Below are 27,889 nucleotides of genomic sequence, written 5' to 3'. Positions count from 1 at the left end.
CACTGAGCTAAAGCAGCCCAATATTACAGCAGAGAGAAATGAATTCAACACAGACTCGTCTTGGTAGCTGGTCAGTTTTCTTCAGTACCACACTATGGAATGGTTTAACCCATTGAACCATCAGTGGAGAGCTCTTTTTGAGGCTGTTCCATTGAATTCATTCTCACAATATCCCATTTGTGCCATCTATTGTATTTAGTATTTTGAAGATGAAGAAAAAAAAAAGCACTTTCAAATTGTCCTGCTTTATTCAGATTATCTCTGAATTTTCTCTTCCCTCCACCTTACCCATTTGCCTCTTTGTATTTTTATCTGGGTGAAGAAGTGAGTAAATCAGTGACAATACCTGTTATAACCTCCAGGCTCTGGAGCAGTGTGTTAGATATTTGTTATACTATGAGAATGAGGTTAGCTCACTGCATTCCCAGAGGAGTGCATGGTTACTGTGTCGAGAGGAAACAGGCAGAACAGCTGCCAATTACTGAGAGTTATTCCAAAATTGGCATTCTATTGGAATCAATAGCCTAAACACGGAGCAATATTTGGAAGATGAGATGATAGTTTGTAACCTCAGTGGGGCTCTCTGCTTTCACCACTTGCCCCACCACATACCGCAGCCCAAAATACAATTAGACCCAACACATTTATCAGCAGCTGACAGACCCAGAGCCAGCCAATGTTGGAACTAAAACCTAAAAGCACATTCATGGAGAATATCAGCAGGTTTAAACACACAACACTCATTAGACACCTGCGCTTATTGGCTCCCAGTTTATCAATGCCTCCAATTTAAAAAATCTCATTCTTGTGTTCAGGTTCCTTCAAACTCTTGAGCTTCTCACTCTTTATCCTCCTCCCACCCCATAGTCTTCCCAGGACATTGTCTTCCACCAGCTGTCATCTTTTTGACCAATTGTCCGGTCGCCCCTTCAAATATCTCTTCCTTCGACTCAATGTGCAATTCATGATTGATTGTGTCCTTTGAAGTGCCTCTGGGATGTTTTCCCATGTGAAAGATGAAGAATGCAATCAATTTGTTCTGGCTATGACTCTCTCCAAACTAAGGTTTTGCTAAATGCCCCTCTGATCTTGCACAGATCACATTGCCAGCAGTCAATCCCAGAACCTGCCCACTAGTGATCTCCATGGTTCATGATTCCATGGTTCATGGTCCATGGTCCATGGTTCAACAGGGGCTGTTTATCTCACAGGGCTAATCGCTGGCTTTGAAAGCAGACCAAGGCAAGCCAGCAGCACGGTTCGATTCCCGTAACAGCCTCCCCAAACAGGCGCCGGAATGTGGCGACTAGGGGCTTTTCACAGTAACTTCATTTGAAGCCTACTCGTGACAATAAGCGATTTTCATTTTCATTTTCATTCCGTCTGAGTACACAGAGGCAGTGGGATCCAAACCCAAAATGTTATCACTCATGGGTCAGAAACTCTGGTGTATGTTGCTGTTGTTGGGTGGGATTTGGGTGCGGTGGAGGTTGTGACAGGGAGGGAAGAGGGTGGTGAGAATGTTTGGCTTGGTTCTCCCACTTTCCCCAGGAATGGTTTTCTAATCCCTTCAGCCCTTTTAACAAAGATGACTGATCGTTTCTGTCTGATCTCCAGCTTTGCTGCTCTTCGTGAATAAGACAGGCACCACCCCCAACTCGCTCACACACACACACATACACACACACACAAAAGTGCACTCACAAACACACACACATATACACAAGAGTGCACTCACATACTCACACACAGACACTTACACCCTAAACAGCTAAGACCAAAAAGAAATGCTGGCACCTTCTACTTTTCCATCAAGGCTATGGGAAAGCCTGGGAATGGATTTATTTGATCCTAAAGGCAATATATTCTTTATATTCATTAGATTTGATTTAGGTTTACTGCCATGGTGCCGAAAAGTACATTTCTCTGTACAGTCCAGACAAATCGTTCTATGCATGAAAAAACAGGACATGCGATAAATACACAATGTAAATATATAGACATAGACATCGGGTGAAGCATACGGAATACAGAGCCAATGACAGTAAAGAGGATGCGCAGAGAGATCAGTGTAGCTCATAAGAGGTTCATTCAGGAGTCTGGTGACAGCAAGGAAGAACCTGTTTTGAATCTGTTACTGCGTGTTCTCAGACTTTTGTATCTTCTGCCTGATGGAAGAGGTTGGAAGAGGGAATAACCTGTGTGGGAGGGGTCTTTGATTATGCTGCCACTTTCCCAAGGCAGCGAGAGGTGTAGACAGAGTACTGGATGGGAGGCAGATTCACGTCATGGACTGGGCTGCATTCACAACTCTCTGTAGCTTCTTAATTGCTTGGACCGAGCAGTTGCCATACCAGAATGTGATGCAGCCAGATAGGATGCTTTCAATGATGCATCTGTAAAAATTGATAAGAGTTAGTGTGGACATGCTGAAGTCCCTTAGTTTCCTGAGGAAGTATTGGCTCTGTTGGGTTTTCTTGATTGTGGCATCAACGAAGGTGGACCAGGACAGATTGTTGATGATGTGTACACCTAGGAATTTGAAGCTGTCAGTCATCTCCACCATGGCACCATTGATGCAGAGAGGGATGTGTATGATGCTTCGCTCATTACTACTCAAGGCGGATTGAAGTGAACAGAATGCACAGCATCACGGTGGAAGTAGTCTTCAATCACTGAAGAGAATTTATGCAACACAGGTCATTCCAGACAGTGTGATGTCAGACCGTGGTCCACAATTTGCGAATGAATTATTCCAAAATTTTGTGAAGGAATATAGATTAATTCATGTAAACAGCTCACTTCATTATCCTCAAGCAAATAGAGAAGTTGAGAGAGGTGTAAGAACCATGTGAGACCTGGTGATGTAGAATAAAAGGTCTTAATGTAGCTCTTCTGAGCTATCGAAGAACCTCAGCACTACAAAATGGTTTGTCACCATCAGGGTTGTTAATGGGGAGGAGATTGAGAACACAACCTTTAGCTCTCAAACCGAAACTAAAACCTTATATTACCTCGAATGACCACGAGAGGGTAAAACAGCGTGAGGAAGAACAGAGAAACAAATCAGCTCATTACTTTAACTTCAGGAACAGAACACGGGATGTTTGAGTGCTGAAGACCAGGGAGAGAGTATGGGTATGAGACCAGCCAGAACAGAGCAATATCATAATGATGGAAAGAGCTCCATAACCAGGATCATATAGCATTGAGACAGATGAGGGAACTATAAGGAGAAACTTCAGTGCTTTAATTTTGTTGGAGAGAAAGCCAATAGAAACTTGAGTTTACTACTCAGATACTGATGGAGATAAAGAAGCAGGAACAAGACAGAACTCTACAGCCCCCAGGAAAAGTACACTCACATCTACAGAGAGGAGAGTGTGATGCTGATGTAATGACCTCATGATTGGGGAACAGAGCTGGAGAAAGGAGAAGTTCTAACCTTATGCACAGGTCATAGTAGAGAAATAGAGAAGCTCCAAAAAAACCCCGTCCAGTCCCCGGAAATATGACAAAACAGATTTGACCATGACAGTACTATTTAATGTCATGGGGAGATTCTCTCTTGTTGGAGATGGTCACTGCCTGGCACTTGTGTGACGCAAATATTTCTTGCCACTTATCAGCCCAATATGAATTTTGTCAAGGTTTTACTGCACCTGGACATAAACTGCTTCAGTACCCGGCGGGATGGGGGGTCCTGGGTTGGGGGGTGGGGGGGAGGGGGGGGATGCGCGGGGCGATCTGGCCCTGAGGGGTGCCCCCATGGTGGCCTGGCCTGTGATCGGGACGGGACGGAGTGGCGTGAATCACTCCGGCGTCGGCCCGCCCTAAAGGTGCGGAATCCTCCGCACCTTCAGGGGCTAGGCCGGCGCCGGAGTGGTTTGCGCCCCACCGGCTGGCGTGGAAGCCTTTGGCGCCACGCCAGCCGGGGCTGAAGAGACTCCACCGGCCAGCGCGAGTCCACGCATGCGCGGGAGCGTCATCGGCTGCTGACGTCATCCCCGCCCACGTGGGGCGGGGGTTCACCTACGCGTCAGCCATCACGGAGGCTGACACGGCCGACGAGTAGGAAAAGAATGCCCCCATGGCACAGGCCCGCCTGTGGATCGGTGGGCCCCGATCGTAGGCCAGGCCGCCATGGGGGCACCCCTCGGGACCAGATTGCCCCGCGCCCTCCCCTCCCCCAGGACTCTGGAGCCTGCCCACGCTGCCAGGTCCCACCGGTAAGGACCAGCGGAGAATTCGGGCAGCCCCGGGGCCCATTGAGACGCGTCAGTCCCTGCCATTCTCTGAGGCAGGCGGCGCGATTCACGCCTCGCCGACTTTTGGAGGGCCGGAGAATTCGGAGGACGGCGGGGGCGGGATTCACGCCGACCCCCGGCGATTCTCCGACCCGGCGGGGGGTTGGAGAATCCCGCCCCATATTCTCTCTGGGTCCTATTTTCCTGATTTGTGCCCACAAAAAAACATGAGTATTCTTTCAATGGGCAAGATTTTCCTGGAAATGAGCAAAGGCCAATAGCAGGTAGAAAAAGTGGCATTGAAACCGTTGGAAGCAATGGAGACCTCCCGCCATATAGTCCTGGATGTGGAAAAAGAACTTGACATACCGCTGGTGTTGCGGCTTCTAATTTGTTCGTACCACCAGCAACTTAGTCACTCAATGATAGAGTCATCATTTTTAAATACCATTCCAATGCAAAGGGCTCACCATGGGACTCAACCCTGCACATCCCTCTTGCACTACACTGATACTGCTCCCTGGCATTCCCAGCCACTGCTCTGGCTGCATCAAAGAACAATGCCCAGGCAGTGCCAAGGTAATGCTGGGAAAAGTGCTCGAGAAATTCCCTGGCACTGCCAGGAGGCAGTGCTAGGGGGCAGCTCCTGGGCAGGGCCAGTGTAGTGCCCAGTCAGGTATTGACCTCTCCCCCACCCCCTTACACCAAGCGTTGCATTCACCTGACCCCTCGAGGAGATCTGCTCACTAGGTGCATGCCATGGGAGGCCAGTCGTGATTCACGCCGTCCTGCCATCACGCCGTTATGGATGGATTTTTTGATGGGGTGGGGAAGGTATCAGGCATAGGGACCTGAAGATTATATGCAAATGAATTCAAGTGACCTTCCTAATGTTGAATGTTGGGAAACGTGTCCCAGCACTGACAAGGGGAGGAGACAGTGCGGTCACATCGACATAAAACACGAGTTGGATGTTCTTGCGATATCTTTCGCTCCTGCTGCCAAAACCTGCTGATGCGGACGGGAGCTGAAAATCCAGGCCAATATCCCAGTAGTCCTTCTTTGTGCAAGTGGCAGCTCCACAAGAACTCCAGCAGTTCACGTAAGGCAGTACACAAGCCCCTTTTCAAAGAAGTCAGCAAGGGGCAATAAATCCAACGTTGACAGCATTGCCCAGAACTCTAATTTTTCAAAAGTACCACTTGACCGATGTAAAACTAAATGGCTCGTTGCTAAGTTATGTTTGAACCCATCAAATGTATGCAGGTGGTTAGTCTAGAATTTTGATGGTGCGGGTTGATACCAAGACTTAACTAATGTGAGGGAACACAATAGCAAGACAAAAAACATTATTAATGAAAATAATTTGATTTGTACAAAAAACACCCCACTGGCGCAGTAAGGGGAAAGACTGGGTAAGTATGAGGAAAGATACTGCTTCCAACTAAATTCGGCGTATCTAAGCTAGAAGTCCTAAATGCTGGCATCAAAACCCTGACACGTATTCCAATCCTTGGCATTAACATCTTTTGGCTTGACCAGTATCAAATTTAATACACAAGGGAGAATCATGTTACCGTAGCGAGATAGCTCCTCTGCTACGTATGAAATCCTGAGCCAAAATCAGGTCGCCTGCAAATATTTTAGCAACAGGTTCTCCACAAACACAAATTATCAAGAGAAAAATTGGTTGAACCCTCAGCCACATTCGTTGCATTATGCATTCAACTCACAAGATTATTTAGTGGAACTGTTCACATGAATAGAAGGGAAGATAATCGGGACAATAACATTAAGATGAATCTAAGATTTTGACATGTTCATGGCTGTGTTTTAGTAATGTGCTCATTATCTGTCAGAACAAGCAAGAAGAATCTATATTCAGTTCTAAATTTGTTTTCAGAAAACAGATGTTTGATGAAAAAGGGCATTTAACTGAGACAAATAAAATATTCAGTACAAAAGAGCTCTGTCATTTGGACTTAAATAAGGTGAAAAGAAATGGCCAGACAGATTTGGCAGTGAACTGATATTTCCTTGTGCTCATTAAAATCTTTGCTATATAAAAAGAGCAATTAAACTGATGTATTTCAGGATGAATATGACTTGTACAACAAAAAAAGGCTAAATGGGTCAAATTTAATTCAGCTTGCAGTTTTAAATGGACAATAGAATCACCATCAGGCTAACACTGTTGAGGGGGAACCCTTCCATAGGGCAGGCTAAGGCTGCAACTGAAGCCAGGCCTTTGGGAAGCCTCAAAGACTGCCTAGAGTGTTGGTTCCTCAGACTGTCACTGCGAGGCTGCCACCTGACACTGGGGCTATTCCCCGCCTTCTCTAACAATAGGTTTTCAGTGCTCCTTAACTGGCTCAGTTGCCTCCCCATGGCGCTTTGCTGCTATTTTTGGCCTTGATGAGGAACGCCCTGCCGAAGCCGCACTTACCTCATTTCTTGCATTGATGAGCTCAGCTCGCCAGTGCAGGAAGAATACTCACGGATTGGGGTGACATTTTTAAATGCCACCCCGATCTTTCAACCCCCCCTCCTCAACCACCCCACCGTGGCCTCTGGACTGCCCCTTCCCCCCCCCCCCCCCCACTGAACCCAGCTTACCTCCTAAGAGGTCCTCATGACCCCCCCTCCTTCACCCCAATTCTAAAGAGCAAGGCACCCAAGTCCAATCCCTGGATCCTGCTAACCTAGCACCTTGGCAGTGCTCCTGCCAGCCTGGCATTGCCACCCAAGAACCTTGCCAGGGTGGCCCTTCCAGGGTGCCCGAGTGACAGTGCCAAGTGTCGGGGCTGACAATGCCAAGGTGCCCGGGTGCCAGCAGGAGTGCCAGCCTGCCCAGAGCCCGGTCACCCAGGCATCTCTAGTGGCCTAGGAGACCACCCCAGCTGCTGTTATGGCTGGTCCATGTTTGTGTGGATCGGTGCTAAATGATGCCCTGGCAAGGTCTCCCAGGTGAGGCCGTTAGTTCCCGGGCATTGGGACATATTTAAATGAGCTAAATGGTCTATTTAAATATGTTAATTTGGATCTTGCCCAGCAAAGGCGAGCTCCAGATTGTAACGTCTTGCAAGATCTCATTAAATATCACAAGGCATTTCGAGAGTCGCACAAAATTCAATAGCCTTGTCCTGGCACCAAGTTGAGGCCAATAAATCATGGCCAATATTGAAAATTAAAGGCATTGAGTTGTTGGGAAGGTTTTTTTTTAAGTAGTCGACACACCCAGATATTTTATTCCTTTGTAATAGTTTCCTCTCAATGCACTTGAGCGCTATTTTAATGCAGGGGTATAGTTTCATTGCTGGCTTTAACCTTGATTCTTTGGGGAGACTAAACAGAAACTGGGTTCTCCCACGCCAACTCACCCACAACCATACGACAGGGCCATGAGATGCAGTGTCTAGGCCACATGCAGGGTACACCCAGGTGGAGGGTCTTGACGTGGCCATGAGTTAGACAATGTCGAACGATGTGCAGCTCGGAGCCCATCGCAGGGCGGGCTGTCATCATCCTCCATGCCTTGTATCAGACCTATTTACACAGCCAGCGGTGGTGGGCAGCCCCCCGTTGCCGTCCATCCCCCATGTCCCGTGCGCCCTCCCCCTCATCTGGAGGGAAGTGCCATCCGTCCTGGTCCTCCCCCTCCTCATCCTCCAGCACATCGCCCCTCTGCTGGCCTATGTTGTGCAGGATGCAGCAGACCACAACTATGCGGCCTACCCTCACCGATGGGTACTGGAAGGATCCTCTAGAGTGGTCCAGGTACCTGAAGCGCATCTTGAGCAGCCCAAAGCACATCTCAACCACACTCCTGGTCGCACTATGGGCATCATTATAGAGGTACTCCGCGTCAGTCTGTGGCCTCCGTATAGGCTTCATCAGCCACAACCGCAACAGATAATCCATGTCGCCCAGCAAACAGCCCCACAGCCAGGAGGGGATGTCTCTCGAATATGCCAGGGATGAACGATTGGGCCAATATAAAAGAGTCATGCACACTGCTGGGGTAGCTGGCGCAGACATGCATGATCATCATCCTGTGGTCACAGACCACCTGCACGTTCATTGAGTACGTACCCTTTTTGTTCATGCACATGGCCCTTTCATCCGATGTGGGCCGCATGGTGATGTGCACTCCATCGGTTGCCCCCTGGACCATGGGTATCGGAGCAACAGCGGGGCGAACCCCGTTGCGGGGCATCCTGGTGGGCGTGGTCCGCAGGGAACTGTATGTACCAATCCACGATGTCGTACAGGGCATCAGAGATGTCCCAGATGCATCTGTGCACAGCTGGCTGCGAGATGCCAGGCATGTACTCACTCAGCAACTGGAATGACCCCGTCGCAAAGAAGTTGAGGGCGACCATCACCTTGACGGCCACTGGGAGGGCATGTCCAGCCCCAGTCCCACGTGGTGCCAGGTGTGCCATAAAGTGCAGATTTGGCGACGGTGTCCCGGCTCATCCGGAGTCTCCTCCTGCACGCCCTTTCCGGGAAGTCCTCGAAGGACATGCGGCTCTAGTAAACACAAGGCCTCATCGGACAACTCCGTGGCGGGGGCAAAACCTCCTCCTCCTCGTGCTGTGGCTCCCCCATGTCGTGGTGCTCCTCCTGCGCCCTTCGGGCATGTGGCACTTCGGCCTGGGTGGCTTGCATGTGCCCCACTGTGGCCTGCTCCTCTACAGCAGGCTCCGCCACCTTCCTGTCATGCCCCTGCTCTGGCTCCCACTGGGCCTCATGCAGGGCAGCGGTTCCCGCCATGGCGGCCAACAACGCTGGAAGATGGCTAAACATTGTCCGATCTGCTTGGGGTGGGTGTAAACAGGGTTTCATCATTGGAATACCCCCTTCCAAAACCAGGTGCCATGGGTTACATGGCCGGATCCAGTTGCCACCACGCGCCACACCCCCACCCACTCGGTGCCCTGACACCTGTCGGCCATCCCCCCTGCCAGGGCCACCGTCTGGTGGCACTGCCCTCACCGGGGGCTGCCGTGTGTGCCACCCTAGACCTACCTGCTGGTGGGTGCCGCCAGCTGGGGGGCATGAGGGATCTGGCACACGTGAGGATGACCGGGGTGCTTGAGCCGCGACAGCGAACGGGTTGGGAGGACATCCGTGTGTCCGCCATCATGGTGTCTGGGCTGTTTGATACGCCCTGCCATGGCGGGCCGTGGCCGCCCCCTTTCTTTGTCGCTCCTACCGCTCCTTCACCAACCCCCCCCCCCCCCCCCCCACCCCCGGGCCGTATGTATGGAACCACACCCCACTGGGGGGCATCCCCCACATCGCCCGCAACCACGGCCGTGCCGCTCCACCTCCCGGAATCCCCACCCCCAATGCCGTCAAATACCTCCTCCCGCAGTGAAAGCCAGCACGACCGGTTGACGCTTTTTTAGACCATATTAGAACGGTGCCGGTGTGACATCCGGTCACGCCAGCGGGACTTCGGCCCATCCGGCCCGAAGGATCGCTGGCCCAATGGAGAATCACCGCTACGACCGCTTGCCGTGATTCTCCATGTGGCGGGGCGCCATGCATGCGCGCCCGTTTTTTCCGCATCTTGAATTCCGTCCCGACGTTGGAGCGGCATAGCAGGATTCGCGCGGACCGCCGGGATTCTCTGACCCGTCACGGGCTGAGAGAATCCCGCCTATGATCTGTGAAAGAAGTAAACTTTCAGAGACGTCAGACTGTTCCATGCCACTTCTCTAAGATTATTGAGGAATCAGATAGAAACAGAAAAAGTAGGAGCAGGAGGAGGCCATTTGGCCCTTCAAGCCCACTCCACCATTCATTATGATCATAGCTGATCATCAACCCAATATCCTAATCCTGCTTTCCTCCATATCCTTTGATCCCCTTCGCCCTAAGTGCTATATCTAACTTTTTCTTGAAACCGTTCAATGTTTTGGATTCAACTACTTCCTGTAGGCAACAAATCCCACAAGCTCACAACTCTCTAGGTGAAGAAGAAATTTCTCCTCATCTCTGTCCTAAATGGTCTACGCCATATCCTCAGACTGTGCCCCCTGATTCTGGACGCACCCACCATTGGGAACATCCTTCTTGTATCTACCCTGTCCAGTCCTGTTAGAATTTTATAGGTTTCTCTGAGATTGCCCCCTCATTCTTCTGAACTCCAGCGAATACAATCCTAAACGATTTAAATGTCTTCTCGTATACCAGTGTTGCCATCCCAGGAATCAGTCTGGTAAACCTTCGCTGCTCTCCCTCTATAGCTAGAACATCCTTCCTCGGATAAGGAGACCAAAACTGCGCAAAATATTCGAAATCTGGCTCACCAATTCCCTGAATAATTGCAGCAAGACATCCCAATCTTTATTGTCACAAGTAGGCTTACATTACCACTGCAATGAAGTTACTGTGAAAAGCCTTTAGTCGCCACATTCCGGCGCCTGTTTGCATACACAGAGGGAGAATTCAGAATGTCCAATTCGCCTAACAGCACGGGCGGGATCCTCCGACCCCCCGCCGGGTCGGAGAATTGCCAGGGAATGGCATGAATCCCGCCTCCACTTTCCTCCAAATTCTCCAGCCCCCCAAAAATCGGCCCAGCGTGAGTAGTGCCGCCATTGACGGTGCAGAAACGAAGCCCTCAGCGCATGCGCGGGGATGACACCAGCATAGGCTGGCGCTCCCACGCATGCGCCAACTTGTGCCAGCCGGCAGATGCCCTTCAGCCCCGGTTGGCATGACACCAAGCCCCTTTCCCGCCGGCCAGCGGGGCACAAAACACTCCGGGGCGGGCCTAGCCCCTGAAAGTGCGGAGGATTCCGCAGCTTTGGGGCGGCCCGACGCCGGAGTGGTTCACGCCACTCCGTCCCACCTGAGTTGCCCGTCCCGCCGATTACAGATGAATCCCGCCCCATGCCTTTCGAGACTTGTGGGAGGAAACCAGAGCAACTGGAGGAAACCCACGCACATACAGGGAGAACGTGCAGATTGCGCACAGACAGTGACTCAAACTGGGACTCGAACCTGGGACCCTAGCGTTGTAAAGGAACAGTGCTAACCACTGTGCTACCGTGCCGTCCTTCAGTGCTTACCTTCAGTGACTGCTGAATGAGGACACCCAGGTCTCGTTGCAAGTTCCCCTCTCCTAATTTATGGCCATTCAGATAATAGTCTACCTTCTTTTTGCTACCCAAGTGGATAACCTCTTATTTATCAAAATGAGACTGCATCTGCCATTCATTTGCCCACTCGCTCAACTTATCCAAATCACACTGAAGGATCTCTGCATCCTCCTCACAGCTCATACTCCCACCCAACTTGGTGTCATCTGCAAATTTGGAGCTATGACATTTTGTTCCCTCATCTAAATCATTAATATATATTGTGAATAGCTGAAGTCTTAGCATCGATCCCTGCGGTACCCCACTAGTCACTGGTTGCCAATTTGAAAAAGACCCATTAATTCCTGTTCTTTATTGCCAGTCTGCCAACCAGTTTTCTATCCATCTCAATACACTGCTCCCAATTCCATGCACTTTAATTTTACAAGCTAATATTTGATGCGGGACTTTGTCAAAAGCCTTCGTATAGTTCACATACACCACACCCACTGGCATCCCTTCATCAATTCTACTGATTACATCCTCGAAGAATTCCAGTAGATTAGTCAAGCATGATTTCCCTTCAGAAATCCATGCTGACTCTGTCTAATCCTGCCACTGTTTTCTAAGTGCTCTGCTATAAAACCTTTGATAACGGATTCTAGAATTCTCCCCCACTATTGACGTCAGGTTTATTGGTCTATAATTCCCGACTTTCTGTCAACACCCTTTTTAAATAGTGGAATTACATTCGCCATCCTTCAATCTGCAGGAATTGTTCCACAGTCTATAGAATCCTCAAAGATGACCACCAATGCATCCACTATTTCTAGAGCCACCTCCTTCAGTACCCTAGATGTAGATTATCAGGCCGTGGGGATTTATAAGTCCTCATTTGTGACAATGGACGAGATGCATTCACAGTCCACCCCAATCCAAAATATATGGAAAATAAACAGGCTGAGTGCATTGTTAAAAATCCTGCAAATGCTGGAAATCAGATATAAAAACATAAATTGCTAAAATTTCTCAGCAAGTCATTCAGCATTTGAGGTGAAGCAGATGAGTTAACATTCCAGATGCAGAATCTATGTTGTATCCAGGACCAACTAAATAGTCTGGGTAATTGAATCCTTAGTCACTGAGCCACAACCAGAATCAGACTGGATGTGGCCAACATTACAGATGCAACATTTTCAAATATATACTCAAAAATCACTTTTTACTCCCTTTTAAGAATTTAAAGCTCACACTTGAAATCTGGAATATCGCATTTTCACATCAGATAAGTTGCAGCATCGTACAATGGATTTATCTCAGACTCAGAATATAAAGCATCAACATGACTATTTACAAGATTCCTGTACATTCATTTCAAGTAAGAGTATACTCCTGATTCAGAATTTACCCCAGTCTGGATTAATGCATCGGGTTGAGGTGCTCTTAGTGCCAGAGAGGACCGGCATAAGCCACACATGAATTCATAACATTGGAATTTGGGTCACTGCGCTTAAGATGTTCACATTGTTAGATTTTGCTTGTGCATGAATGGTATTAGGGTTTTGTAATGTTTTTATTGATTAGTAGTGCAGCACTAATCAGCTGCAGAACATAAAGATAGAATTGAAAGCAAAATACTGAGGATGTTGGAAATCTGAACCATAAACAGACCTGCAGACCTGTTGGATCTTTCCATCATTTTCAGACAAAATTAGAATTGTTGTCTTGCAATATGAATCACCATTTTGTTTTCTGCCCTTGCTGATTTATAGGAGGAAATGGATACCAGCCCTATGGTATCATCACTTCTCAGTGGTCTGGCCAATTACACCAATCTTCCCCAGGGTGTCAAGGAACATGAAGAGGCTGAAAATAATGAGGGAACCAGAAAGAAGCAAGTCAAGGTACTGAAAAAACTATGGGACACAGAATTACGGTGTGGTTATGCTGCCATTTTGATGTTGCTTTTACATTTTATGGAGCCAGTCCACAGTATTATGAAAGTGCCTGTATAACCCTAGATTCAGATCTCAATCTAACTCCTCGGCAAAGCGATGCAAGGCTGCTTGATTTCAATGTCAAAGGGAATATGATCCAATGTGGTGAAATTGGTTTCAAAAAATGTCAACAGGTTGTCTTCGAAACTTTGGCATGTTCTAAACCTCTCCCTGGAGTTGTTTCAAATGTACTAAGAGTGTTGAAGCCCTACCTGTTCTCTCAGGCCGTCTCATCATGGAAGTTCAGAGCAATTCACCCAACTTCAGTCAAACCAATGGAATTGATTATGAAATTTTGAACACAAATCAATCCAACGCAAATTGGATTTCTGAGATCTTTTGTGTTTGTCGAAGTAAATATTTTGTTGGAGGCTGGCCAAGCTCATAAAAATGAGCAGGGTCCCAGGCCAAATGAATCGTCATTGCAGGTTTCTAAAAATTAACACAATTCTGGGCACAATCAATTGCACCCAACTTGTGTCCCTTAAATGTAATGCCCAACAGTGGAACACTGTATAAGTGTATATTTGCAGCACTAACCTTTGTCCTAGCCCTGAGGATTTTATTTGCAAGGCAATACAAATGATGGTCTACCAGGTTGCAATTGATTCAGTAATTATCAGTGTCAGACCATATTCCCTCGTGAAGTAGCAAGTCAAATTGCAGATAACTATACAATCAGCATTTGCAATTTAACTTTATTGCTACTTTTTCCAAGTTGAGCACATCACTGATCTGTGTACATAATTGGATGCAATACTATTAAAACTTCACTTCTGGTACAGAAGGGTTTTTTAATTATGATACAATTACCATCTGCTCATGCTTAGATTTCTTGTTTTGCTGGTAGAAATATTCCCACAAATATTGAAGTTAGAAAATAACACTTCTTGCTTGTTTTCTAGCTTGTAAATAAAGGATTCACCAATCTTCAAATGTGAATTTATAGTTACCACTGGAGATAAAAGAATTCAAATTGGAGGGATTTATCTTTAATATCTCTCAAGGCCTGTGTAACTCCCCCCAACCCCACTTTTTAAAAAAACCGCTGCGTGAAAAAAATCTAGACCAAATGGTTTGTGAGTAATCGTGGGGCAAATGCATCTGAGTAATAATATTGGACCAAAAATACTGCACGTAGCACCACTGTGCCAAATGGGCTACAAACAGTAATATTGGACCAAATGGATTACGAGCAACTCAACTGGCAGTAATAATTTTGGGTCAAAAGAGGAACATAGAGCATACAGTGTACAAGGAGGCCATTCAGCCCATCGAGTCTGCGCAGATCCACTTCCACCCTATCCCCCTAACCCAATAACCTCTCCTAACCCTTTTGGACACCTAGGTCAATTTAACATGGCCAATCCACCTAACCGCACATCTTTGGACTGTAGGAGGAAACCGGAGCACCCGGAGGAAACACACGCAGACACGGGGAGAACGTGCAGACTTCGCACAGACAGTGAACCATCAGGGAATCGGACCTGAGACCCTGGCACTGTGAAGCCACAGTGCTATCTACTATGCTACCGTGCTGCCCCGCTGAAGGGTAACCATTCTAGGACAAATGGGCTATGAGTCATAATTTGGGAGTAACAGATTCACGAGCAAGATTTGGACCAAACGGACAGTGAATAATAATCCTGGGACAAATAGACTGAACAACAAACCTGAATAAAATGAGTTATGTGAAGTAATATTGAGTGAGAAGAAGGATTAAATTAGATCAAATGGATTTCAAGTAATAATTCTAGATCAAAATTAGATTTGAAAAATTATGTAGATTGAGCATATTTGTTGTCTGAAAATGCAAATGCCTGGGAAGCAATGGCGCAGAATCTAATACACCATTATTGTTCATGTGAAGCTTTCGAAGAATAGAGGTTAACTGAGGTTCTGAGGAAAAAATGCTTTGCGATAATCTTCTTCTTCCAACTTTGGATACTATTTCTTGCTACATTTATCACTGTCCAATACAAAACTATACTCAAAGGGGTTTGAGCAGTGCTCAGATCAATGTGTTTAAAGTGTTAAAAGGATTTAATAAGGTAGATGTACAGAAACTATTTCCTCTAATGAGTGAATCAAGAATGAGGCCAAGTAATCAAAAGATGAGAGTTAGACCATTTGGAAGAGAAACACTGGAACTCTCTCACTCCTGAAGGACTGCCAATGTTGGGTCACTTAGAGATTTCAAGAGATTGATATATTTTTAAGTCAGGGCATCAAAGGAAATGGAACTTTGACAGATAAATGGAATTGAGGTGCGGATTTGCCATGACCTGATGGAAGCAGATAGCGGAACAGGCTTGAGGACTAGAATGTCCTAAGTTTGTTCCTAATGTTCCTCAAGACATTGTGGTCTTTAAACATTTTTTAAGTCGCTGAACTGGAAAGAAAAGTTTTTTAAAAGTATACTTAAAAATAAGGATCAAAGTTAAAGCTGCTGTGGAACTATACGCATGCATCAAAGTGTCGAGAGGAAAATATTGCAAAGGAATAAAATATCGACTAGTTCTAAAAGAACAATGATCCCAACAAATCAATGCTGTTAATTTTCAATGTTATCTCAGCTTTCATGAGACCAGAGTATTTGCTGATTCAAGCTTTCACAGAGTAATCTCGGAATGTCTGCTTGCAGTTTGTGCCCCTATATTGGTAATAATATTAATTTGTTTTAGATGTTTAGATGAGTGCTTGGTGTTCATGGAAGCACTGTCCTCTTGTGATTATTTTCTATGATAGAACTTTGAGCCATGCATAAATTGACAGATCCATTTATTTTCCTAACAATGTGGAGTGAGTAACTCCTTATTTATGCATGCAATTCCCTAGTGCTTTGCTGTTGACTAAAGAACCAACATTCAAATCTTCCAGTGGATGTTTGTCCAGCTTGTTGGTGCCCAACGATAAATATGTTCTGCCACCCAGCTGCTTTTTGATAAGCGGCATTCAGTTTCTGCCAGTCTCTCAAAAATATTACCTTGAAAAATAATAGTGCAGGAAATAAAAGCTTTTGGGGCATTGAGCCAATTGAACATCACCATACCAAAGTCAATCGGTGAGGGTAAGGCAACATGATGTAACTAGAAAACCTGAATATTATTGCACTCTGTGTGTTGGCCATTTTGAAATGTTTCTCATGTTCTTACAGATATTTTATAAATAAAGTATATTTTTGGGAGCTTGACATAAACATACGAACCAAATTTCTAACATCCACTAGCTAAGTACTGATGCCAATTGTTCCTAGTTTACCAGTTATATATGGATTGTTCTTTGTTCCCATTTCACTTCGAGGGTAATTTGACACATCGGGAGTATGGATTCCTCTATTCTCTGGTCATGGACACACTGTGGATGTGTTTGTGCGGAATTGTCTTGCAAAATTATGAAACAGAACATAGAACATAGAACAGTACAGCACAGAACAGGCCCTTCGGCCCTCAATGTTGTGCCGAGCCATGATCACCCTACTCAAGCCCACGTATCCACCCTATACCCGTAACCCAACAACCCCCCCCCTTAACCTTACTTTTATTAGGACACTACGGGCAATTTAGCATGGCCAATCCACCTAACCCGCACATCTTTGGACTGTGGGAGGAAACCGGAGCACCCGGAGGAAACCCACGCACACAGGGGGAGGACGTGCAGACTCCACACAGACAGTGACCCAGCCGGGAATCGAACCTGGGACCCTGGAGCTGTGAAGCATTTATGCTAACCACCATGCTACCCTGCTGCCCCACAAAAAACATGTTATGTTTTTTGTAATAATTTGCTTATTATCATACGTTTGCCTTGTCTTGATTAAATTTACAATGACACTACGTATGGTAAAGAGGCAAATTCTTACCCCAGCTGAAAATAAAATCTAATTTCCCTCTGACAAATAGGTTAATGACAAAAGTACAACATCAAAATGCACAGCCATCAAATTAAGTTTATTCCTTATTTTCCTGGCCTCTCTCCCCTATGCAGGAGCTACTGGGCGAGCTCCTCATGCTGCTGTACAATCCGTTGGGTAAGATCCTGCAAAGCTCAGGGCTATACAAAGTAGGGGTGTTACAGCGCACTCTCCCTATTTGCTGGCATTAGCACTTGCCACAATTAAGCACGACAGGAAAACTGATCCTTTTTTCCAGTTACTAATTATTATCTAATGGATAATAGTTCTATTCACTCCAATGAAGTGTGCATTCAAATGCCAGCTGTCATCTTCTCCTCTCCCCCGACAACCCAATTAATTCTTCTGTTTACCAAGGTCAAATTATTCTGAATTAGAAGTTTTCAATGACGTGTACAGTTTTGCATTTCATATGCAAATATAATTAACATGTTAAATGAAAATTAATTGGCCCCTGTTTTCACTTTTTCAAATGCTGGTCTAAACATGTTCATGCTTAGGCATTCCCCACAGAGTTTGATGTCGAGTTAGCTCCAGCGATGATGGTTTATCTATATTTGACGTATCAAAATTGTAAAGTGTGAGGTTTGCAAATAAGTGGATTAGCCTCTAGCCACAAATTCAACTGAATGCGAGGAGCCACACAGTGGCACACACCACCATGGACCCGGGTTCAATTCCTGCCTTGGGTGACTTTGTGTGGGGCTTGCATATTCCCCGTGACTGCGCCGGTCTCCTCCGGGTGCACAAGTTTCCTCCCACAGTTCAAAGATGTGTAGATTAGGTGGATTGGCCATGTTAAATTGCCCATTAGTGTCCAAAGATTGCATGTTAGGTGGGGTTATGGGTTTTCAGGGATAGGGTGGGGGAGTGGGTCGAGGAAGGGTGCTCTTTCAGAGGGTTAGTGCAGACTCGATGGGCTGAATGGCCTCCTTCTGCCCTGTGGGGATTCAACGGATAGCTCATTAATGGGAGTGATTGGGAAACTGCTTGTCCTTTTAATTTTTAAGGAGTTTATATAGCTGCTTGTACACCTGGAGCCAATATTGTTGCAGCATTACGCACACCGTAAATACTTTGGGCGAAATTCTCCCCCCCCCACGACGGGTGGGAGAATAGCGGGAGGGCCTTCCTGACTTTTTTGACGCCCTCCCGCTATTCTCCCCCCCCCCCCCCGCCGAAATCCCGACACGAATCGCTGCCGCCGTTTTTTTACGGCCGGCAGCGATTCACAGCTGTTAGAAGGGCCGAAGTCCCAGCCCTTTACGACCTTTTTACGAACGGCAAACACACCTGGTCCTGCCGTTCGTAAAAACGTCGTGACCACCTGGAAAAAAATAACCATGGTACCGATTGGCACGGCAGTACCACGGCCGTGCCAAGGGTGCCATGGGCCCGCGATCGGTGCCCACCGATCGCGGGCAGCGGGCCCGATGCCCGCGCACTATTTGTCCTTCCGCCGCCCCGCAGTATCAATACGCGGGGCGGCTGAGGGGCAACCCGGACCGCGCATGCGCGGGTTTCGCGCAAAAACGCGATGACGTCACCCGCGCGTGCGCGGGTGGAGTCTTCCCACCTGCGCATGCGCGGCTGACGTCATATGACGCGTCAGCCGGCGCTAAGTCCGACAAGCGGGCTTAACGATTTTCGTTAAGCCCGACTTGTCGGAGCCTCCGACGTCGGGCTGCTAGCCCCGACGGGGGACCAAAATCGGTCCCCCGTCGGGAAGGGGCGCGATGCCGTAAAACCCGCCCGGGTTTTACGGCAGTTTGACGATTTCTCCCGTTTTGGGAGAATTTCGCCCTTTATCTTTTTTCCACCCTTTACAGAAACTGACTATATCAACTTTATTCTTGAATATTTACAAAGGCTGCTTGGGACACAAAAGAAATTGCCTGTCAAAAGCTATCTTTGGCAGCCACTATAAATGTGAAGGTGAGAAATGAATTCTGTGGGCGAGTGATGGAGCAGAATTGCCACCAACCAGCAGAGACTTCAGCACGTACCCTGGACTGACATTCCTGTATAGTCCTGCAAGAGTGACACACTATTAGAGGTGTTATCCTTCAAATGAGAGGCTAACTCCACACCCTGCCTTGGGTGAACACAAAGGATTCCATGGTATTAGTCAAAGGAAAGTAGGGGAGTTATCTCGGTGCCCTTAACAATATGAATGGATAAACCAATATCACTGAAGGTTATCTAGTCATTATCTCCTTGTTGTTTTTGAGACCTTGCAGTGCACAAATTGGCTGTCAAGTTTTCTGTGTGACAACAGTAGCCTCGCTTCACAAGTCATGAGGTCATGCAAGGTACCTATCTGATCGCACATCTTTTTTTGCTGGCTGGTCAATGGAGTGCATTGCTTGGCACAAGATCTGCCAAACTAGGTCAATGCTGTGCACACCACCTGCACAACTTCGGAATAGATGTGGGAGATGACACACTATAAGGAAGCTATCGTGGTAACGCTGTCCAACAGGACAATTTAATTTTATTCATTCATGGGATGTGGGCGTCGCTGGCTGGGCCAGCATTTATTGCATATCCCTTAGGGCATTTAAGAGTCATAGATCTTCATAGAATCCCTACAGTGCAGAAGGAGATCATTCGGCCCATCAAATCTGCACCGACCCTCGCAAAGAGCTCCACCCTATCCCCATAACACAGTAACCCCACCTAAACTTTTGGATACTAAGGGACAATTTAGCATGGTAAATTCAACTGACCGGCACATCTTTGTACTGTGGGAGGAAACCGAAGCACCCAGAGGAAACCCACACAGACACGGGGAGAAAGTGAAAACTCCACACAGTCACCCAAGGCCGGAATTGAACCTGGTCTCTGGCGCTATGAGTCAGCAGTGCTAACCACTGCGCCATCATCCCGCTCCAAACTAAAGTACTCAGTTCTTTTTTTTCCATTATGTGGAAATTTAGCGTGGCCAATCCACCCTTCCTGCAAACTCCACACAGTGTCCCAGAGCTGGGATCGAACCTGGGTCCTCGGTGCCAAAAGGCAGCAGTGCTAACCATTGCACCACCGTGCTGCCTAACCCATTGCTGAGGGCATGGAGTCACACGTAGGCCAGACAAGGTAAGAATTTCTTCCCTAAAGGACATTAGTGAACCAGATAGGTTTTTACAATAATCGGCAATGGTCATTGTTAGACTTTTAATTCCAGATTTTTATTTGATTCAAATTCCACCAACTGCCATGGGGGGATTTGAACCCAGGTCCCCAGAGTGTTATCCTGAGTTTAGATTACTGGTCCTGCGGCAATACCACCACGCCACTTCCCTCCCTAAGTCGTATACAGCTTTTGATATTGTAATAATTCTAGGAGGTGCAGAGTGAAAGGCCAAATTAGTTCATTTTAAACTGAAAATGAGTTGCTGCCCCAGCACACAAAACAAACATCCCAGCCCAGGACGGGAACTTCCAGTCAGGGTCTGGGAGCCACATTTAAAGCTCCTGCTAACGAGCCTCAGCTGGACGGGCCTCCGCCCACTCACCACAGGAACTCGTATTCTACAACGTCCACAGGGAGATGAAACAACGATCCCCATTGTCCTCGTGGAACCTTTACAGATATGGGGCAGGTTTCTGCCATGATCAGTGGGGCGGGCAACTCCGGTGGGAAGGAGTGACACGAACCACTCCGGCATCGGGCCACCCCAAAGGTGCAGAATCCTCCGTACCTTCAGGGGCTAGGCCGGCCCCGGAGTGGTTTGCGCCACACAGGCCGGCGGGGAAGGGGCTTGGCGCCACGCCAACAGGTGCCGAAGGGCCTCCACCAGCCGGTGCGAGTTCCCGCCTGCGCGGGAGCGCCAGCATGTGCTGGCGTCACCCCAGCGCATGCGCAGAGGGCTTCATCTCCGTACCGGCCATGGCGGACTGCTACAGCCGCCGGTGCGGAAGAATAGCGTGCCCCCACGGCACAGGCCCCCCCGCGGATCAGTGGGCCCCGATCGCAGGCCACGACATCGTGGGGCCAGCTCCCGGGGCCAGAGCCCCCCGCGCCTCCCCAGTGGCCACCCGCACAGCCAGGTCCCGCCGGCAAATACCTGGTATAACATACACCGGCGGGACTGGCGGAAAACGGGCGGCTACTCGGCCCATTGCGGGCCGGAGAATCGCCGGGGCAGGGGCAGGGGGGGGGGGGGGGGGGGGGGGGGGGCGCTGCCAGCGGCCGCCAACCGGCGCAGCGCGATTCCCGCCCCCAGCAAATCTCCGGCGCAGGAGAATTCGGCAGCCGGCGGGGAGGTCGGAGAATCCCGTCCATGATGTGTGTCTACTGGTTGCGCATAATGCTAGTCCATGCTCTACAGAGACACAATCTTACAGCTCTTCCACTGCTCATTATTTATATCCTTTCTTCAATAAGGCACATGTTCCACTTAAAGTTGAAAGCCTTGGTGCATTCACATTTTCAGAAGGTTCGATGAACCATCACACAAACTAGCTGCATGAACATTGTTACTTAATGGCACACAGATGGGCAATCGTTTATGCACACGTCAATCACTGCTTCAGCTTCCACATCTCAACGCTCTTCTGTACTTGCATGACAAGAAGGCACACAACAAAGAGTTTAGAAACTAGGTCCCTTGCATTCCCTTGACGGAGGACACCTGACAATTCTTACATACATGAGTATGAAAAGAGTAGGTTGGAATTTTGCACTGTGTGCATTTCTTTTGCCACTTGCCCGGTTCCATTCCACCCCCGAGCTATTTCCCTGGGGTGAATAGTAGGCTAACAAGACTACTCGCCTTTCAGTGGTGGGCAACTGGTTCACCCAATTAATGACCTATTAAAGCCTTTTTTCAGAGGCCAAGTGGAATTTTTCAGTCAGCCTCCAGATCCAAGGGGCTGTTTAGCACAGGGCTAAATCGCTGGCTTTGAAAACAGACCAGGGCAGGCCAGCAGCATGGTTGAATTCCCGTACCAGCCTCCCCAAAGAGGTGCTGGAATGTGGCGACTAGGGGCTTTTCACAGTAACTTCATTTGAAGCCCACTTGTGACAATAAGCGATTTTCATTTCATTCATTCAGATCCCTGGCGGCGCGAGGGACCAGCCTACCTTTGTAAGCCTTCCTTCTCTGCCTGGCTTCAGTCGTAGTTGCAGTTGCAGGCTTTCCTGTGAAAGGGTGCCCGCTCAACAAAAGTTATCAGCTGCTGAGGGTTTTTAAATGAAAATGTTTTTAAAAACTCAGGGATATGGGGCGGGATTCTCCGATTCTGGGGCTATGTTAGGGGCTGGCGTGGGAACGGTCGCCAGACAAAATGGAGCAAAACGTCTACCGATTCCCCGGTAGCGGCCTGCTGCAGCCGCACTGTACTACATAGCGGAGGCCGCTCGCGGACCCAACCCACAAGATATCGCCCCCCCCCCCCCTTTGGCCGGCTCGCGTGCCCCAGACACCCCCCACAGTGCCCCCAGTCCCTCATAAAGTCTCCCCTCCTGCCTGCAGATAGGCCCTCCGCTGATTGTGGGGGAGCTGGAATGCCGGGTTCCCCAATAGATGAGACCACACGCGACCAACACCGTTGGGAACTCAGCCGTTAGGGGGCGGAGCATCAGGGGGGGGGCCTCAGGCAATGTCCTGAGGCCGTTAATACGTGGCATCGTGTACTCCTAGATTTCGCCACTTTGGAGGGGGCGAAAGCGGCGCCGCCCCCTATTTGGTCGTTGGCGACTGGAGAGTCCAGCACATGATGCTCGATCTTGAGGTACCCTCTCTCTCTCATATACCTTGACATCCCAGCTTCTGCTCCCTCTGTCTTGGTAGGCCTCCAATTGGCCCTACAACCTTGAAAGCCAGCCCATGATCATTAAATGGGCAGTGAGCCCAGCACCTGGACATGAACTAGCCAATTCATGGAAAATCACAGATGAGCAAGACATTCAAGACTAACAGTGGATGCCTGGAATCTACAGGAAAAATCATTCATACGATGGTTAATGGAATATTTTGTATCCCCCCCCCCCCCCATGGGGATCAATATTGGGCCGACTGATTTTTTCCACGAGACCTATAACAGAGCTGAACTTGAGCTTGGACTTGGAACACATATTACATTTTACATTTCAAGCAACATTAAAGAGCGTGATTAACAGTGAAATGTGCTGCAAACAAATTCAGCAGAACATAGCTTAAAGTTTAACATGGAGAACAGTGACACATTTTAGAAAGGAGGGGAAGCAAAGGGAAATTGCACAAAATGGCAAAATGTTTAAGGCAGTTAAGTTGCAGAGTGAATTAAGAATTTAGATGCAGCAACCTAAGAGAATGTTACACTGTCCATTCACTGTGAGACTGTGAGAACGAGTGAACATTAGGCTTTAATATCCATGAACTCACCTGCCAGAGTCAGCTGTACAAATGAGTGCCACCCACAGGTGGCCGGACTATATATGGTGAGGGCGGAGCCAGAGGCGGAGCCTACCGGGGTTCCAGTACAGTACCTGGAAGTAGCCCGCATCATGACTTCCAGGTCATAGGTCACATCATTATACAGACTGTGCAGACAGCTCATGCATTAGGTGAAATACATTCACCACATTCACCCCCTGTTAAAAAATCAAGTCCAGTGGGGGTGATGAGGGGTCCATTAGCGATTCAGTCTGTCTGGAGGCCAGATCGTTCTTTTAGACCTCCTCAGCTCTGGCGATGCGGCGGGCACGGTTGTTGCAGATGGTGACTCCGGGGGCGTTGTGTCTGGAGTTTGAGCCTCAGTCCGGTGTGATGGAAATGGTTGGGGGGTGTGGGTAGGCAGGGGGGTGGTGGGTGGCGGCAATGCTGGCGTGGGGCAATACAGGAGATCCAGGGGGCGCAAGGGGTGCAGGGGGTGGCTGCAGGCAGCGGGGAGGGAAGCGCATTGGCAGGGGAACCAGATCTCGTAGGGAGACCGTATCTTGCTGTCCGTCCCGGTGCGCGATGTAGGCATACTGGGGGTTGGCATGCAGCAGCTGGACCCTGTCGACCAGGGGGTCAGTCTTATGGCTCCTCATGTGCCTCTGGAGAAGGACAGGTCCCGGAGTTGTCAACCAAGATGGAAGTGAGACCCCGGAGATGGACTTCCTAGGGAAGACAAACAAGCGGTCGTGAGGGGTCTCGTTCATGGCTATGCAGAGGAGTGATCTAATGGAGTAGAGGCCGTCGGGGATGAACCCCTGCCAGTGGGGGTTTGGGAGACTTCTAGACCGGAGGGCCAGAAGGACGGCCTTCCATACCGTTGCATTCTCCCTCTCCACCTGCCCGTTTCCCTACGGGTTATAGCTCGTAGTCCTGCTCGAGGCGATGTCTTTGCTGAGCAGCTACTGACGCAGCTCATCGCTCATGAACGATGTGCCCCGGTCGCTGTGGACGTAAGCCAGGAAACCGAACAGCGTGAAGATGCTGTGCAGTGCCTTTATTACAGTGGCCGAGGTCATGTCGGGGCAGGGGACAGCGAAGGGGAAGCGGGAGTACTCGTCGACGACGGTTCAAAAGTATATATTGCAGTTGGTGGAAGGAAGGGGCCCTTTGAAGTCCATACTTAGGCACTCAAAGGGCCGGCAGGCCTTTACCAGGCGGGCCTTGTCTGGCCGGTAGAAGTGCGGTTTGCTCTCCGCGCAGACCTGGCAGTCCCTGGTCATGGCCTTAATAAAGTGGGTAAGCCGGGTGACCCCTGGGTGACAAAGGTCACTGTGGATATCTCAAAGTAGGTCATCTTGCACGCTGGCGCATGTGCCTCGGGACAGGACATCTGGGGGCTCATTGAGCTTCCCAGGACAATACTCGATATCGTAATTGTAGGTGGAGAGTTTGATCCTCCAACTCAGGATTTTGTCATTTTTTATTTTGCCCCGTTGTGCGTTGTCAAACATGAAGGCAACCGACCGCTGGTCGGTGATGAGGGTGAACCTCCTACCGGCTAGGTCGTGCCTCCAGTGCCGCACGGCTTCCACTATGGTTTGTGCTTCCTTCTCGAAAGAGGAGAGTCGGATTTTGGAAGCGTGGAGGGTTCTAGAGAAGAATGCTACTGGTCTGCCCGCCTGGTTGAGTGTGGCGGCCAGTGCGACATCTGACGCATCGCTCTCTACCTGAAAGGGGACGGACTCGTCCACCGCATGCATAGCGGCTTTGGTGATGTCGGTCTTGATGCGGCTGAAGGCCGAGCGGGCCTCAGCCGTCAGGGGAAAAGTGGTGGTTTGAATAAGTGGGCGGGCTTTGTCCGCATAGTTGGGGACACACTGGGCATGGTAGGAGAACAGCCCCAGGTATTGTTTGAGGGCCTTGAGACTGTGGGGAGTGGGGAGTTTCGTGAGGGGGCGCATATGGTCGGGGTCGGGCCCTAGGACTCCGTTCTCCCCGACGTAGCCGAGGATGGCCAGTCGTGTAGTGCGGAAAACGCATTTCTCTTTGTTGAACGTGAGGTTGAGGGATTGGGCAGCCTGGGGAGCCTCTGAAGGTTGGCGTCATGGTCTTGCTGATCATTGCCACAGATGGTGACATTGTCCAAGTACGGGTATGTAGCCTGTAAACAGTACTGGTCCACCATTCGGTCCATCATTCTCTGAAAGACCGAGACCCCATTAGTGATGCTGAAGGGGACCCTGTTGAAGTGGAAGAGTCAGCCGGCTGCTTCAAAGGCAGTGCAGTGGCATTCTTCTGGGCGGATTGGGACCTGGTGGTAGGCCGAATTCAGATCGACCGTTGAGAACACACGGTACTGTGAGATCTGGTTGACCACCTCCAGTTACGTGAACCGGTTAATGGTCTAGTTGTAGTCTACAACCATCTGGTTCTTTTCCCTGGTCTGGACGACCACCACTTGCGCTCTCCAGGGGCTGTTGCTGGCCTCGATGATCCCTTCACTCAACAGTCGCTGGACCTCCGACTTGATAAAAGCCATATCTTGGGAACTGTACCGCCTGCCAATAGTGGCGATGGGCTTACAGTCGGGAGTGAGGATTGCAAAGAGCGAAGGGGGGAGACCTTGAGGGTCGCGAGGCTTCATACCATGAGGGGGGGCTTAAAACGGGTGCCCCGGATCTGGACGGAATGGGATCCGGGGGCAAGGGAGATTGTTTGGGATGCGGGGTATATGGGAAAGGAGAAGCGCCTTACCGTGTCAGGGTGAGCAAAGCTCTCCGTGCTCCCGGAGTCGAAAAGACAGGGGTCTCGTGCCCATTGACCCGGACGACCATCATTGAGTTTTTCAGGTGCTTCAGCTGTGACTGGTAGAGGGTGACTGTGCCCAGCTGCGGGTAGCCAGCGTGGTCGGCGGTGTCGGGGTCACATGATGGCGGCCCCCATGAGTCGCACGTATGGGGCTGGGTCGAAGATGGCGACCAAGATGGCCGCCCCCATTGGTCGCACATGTTGGTCGGTGCCGGAGCCGACGGCCAAGATGGCGGCCCCCATGAGTCGCATCTGAAGGGGGCTTTCCGGGCAGGCACGCAGCCACATTGCGGGGTCTGCGGGCCTGTGAGTCCATGGGTCGGGCTTTCGATTTTTGGGCTTTAGGTCGGCCCAGACAGACTCTGGAGAAGTGCCCCTTTTTCCCACAGTCGCTGCACGTCGCTGTGCGGGCTGGGCAACGCTGCCGGGGGTGCTGACCCTGGTCGCAGAAGTAGCACTGCGGTTCCCCGGGCTGGACTGGCAGCTGCGCGGCACAGGCCCGCAACGCAGTCGGGTCCGACGGGGGCCGGGATGATGGTGTCCACGAGGAACGCACTGAGGCTCTGGTAGGCCACCTCTAATGAGGTCGCTAGCTTTACCCCCACGGTACATGCCCGCCCGCAGATCAGTGGGCCCCGATCATGGGCCAGGTCACCGTGGGGGCCCTCCCGGGGTCAAATCCGTCCACCCCCCCCCCCCCCTCCCCCGAGGACCGTCCCAGCCGACTTACCTGCCAGGTCCCACCGTGTGGGACCATGTCTAATCCACGCTACCGGGACTGGCCAAAAACCGACGGCCGCTCGGCCCATTGGGGCCCGGAGAATTGCTGGGGAGGGCCCTGCCCCAGCACGAAAACCGGCGCCGAAGTATACGGCAGCCGGTGGTGGGGCAGGATTCGCACTGCCCCCCGGGGATTCTCCCGGGGATTTTTGGTACCCTGCTTGAGGAAGGACGTCAGGAAGAACTGGAACTCTTCTTGTTGTAACTTAAAAAGTTGAGGGAAGACCTGATAAGTGATGTTCAAAATTATAATTTCTGACCAGGTAAGGGGTCAAATAGGGTAAGTTGCTTAAAGAGGCCATAACCAAAATAACCGGGATGTTAACAGAATTTATTTTGCAGTGGATTGACAGGATGTCGAGGACCTGTCAGAAAGAGTGAAAAAAGCAGAATGCAAAATGAATTTTAACAAGGAAGTGGGCTATCATTTGAACAAGAAAAAAATTAAACTATAAATAAGTTTTAGAGTATAATCTCAAAAGATATTTCTTCCAGAGAGCCAGCACAGACATATAAAAATGATTGAGTGACTCGCACATACACAACAAACTTATCACATTGACTATTATCGCTCTGACTATGCAACATGTATAATCGTGCAAGTTTCCTCAGCCTGTATCTTCTGGACTCTGTTGGAAGGTCTAATACAGGTGGGAATTATACAGTAAATGGCAGAACCCTTAGG

General features: G+C 49.3%; 1 protein-coding gene across 4 annotated transcripts in view; it reads left to right on the top strand.

The window, feature by feature from the left end:
- The window catches only part of LOC119969424 (solute carrier family 12 member 5), a 1,634,719-nt gene that overhangs the window by 1,173,420 nt on the left and 433,410 nt on the right, over positions 1 to 27,889 (top strand). For all 4 annotated transcript variants that reach the window (XM_038803049.1, XM_038803048.1, XM_038803051.1 and 1 more), the window contains exon 3: positions 13,114 to 13,245. In XM_038803049.1, coding sequence (XP_038658977.1) covers positions 13,114 to 13,245 — 132 coding nt within the window. The remainder of the gene's footprint in view (positions 1 to 13,113; positions 13,246 to 27,889) is intronic.

Source organism: Scyliorhinus canicula, chromosome 7, assembly GCF_902713615.1.
Source record: "Scyliorhinus canicula chromosome 7, sScyCan1.1, whole genome shotgun sequence".
Taxonomy (NCBI): Eukaryota; Metazoa; Chordata; class Chondrichthyes; order Carcharhiniformes; family Scyliorhinidae; genus Scyliorhinus; species Scyliorhinus canicula.
Note: the sequence above shows the minus strand (reverse complement) of the source record. Positions and strands in the feature narration are given on the sequence as shown.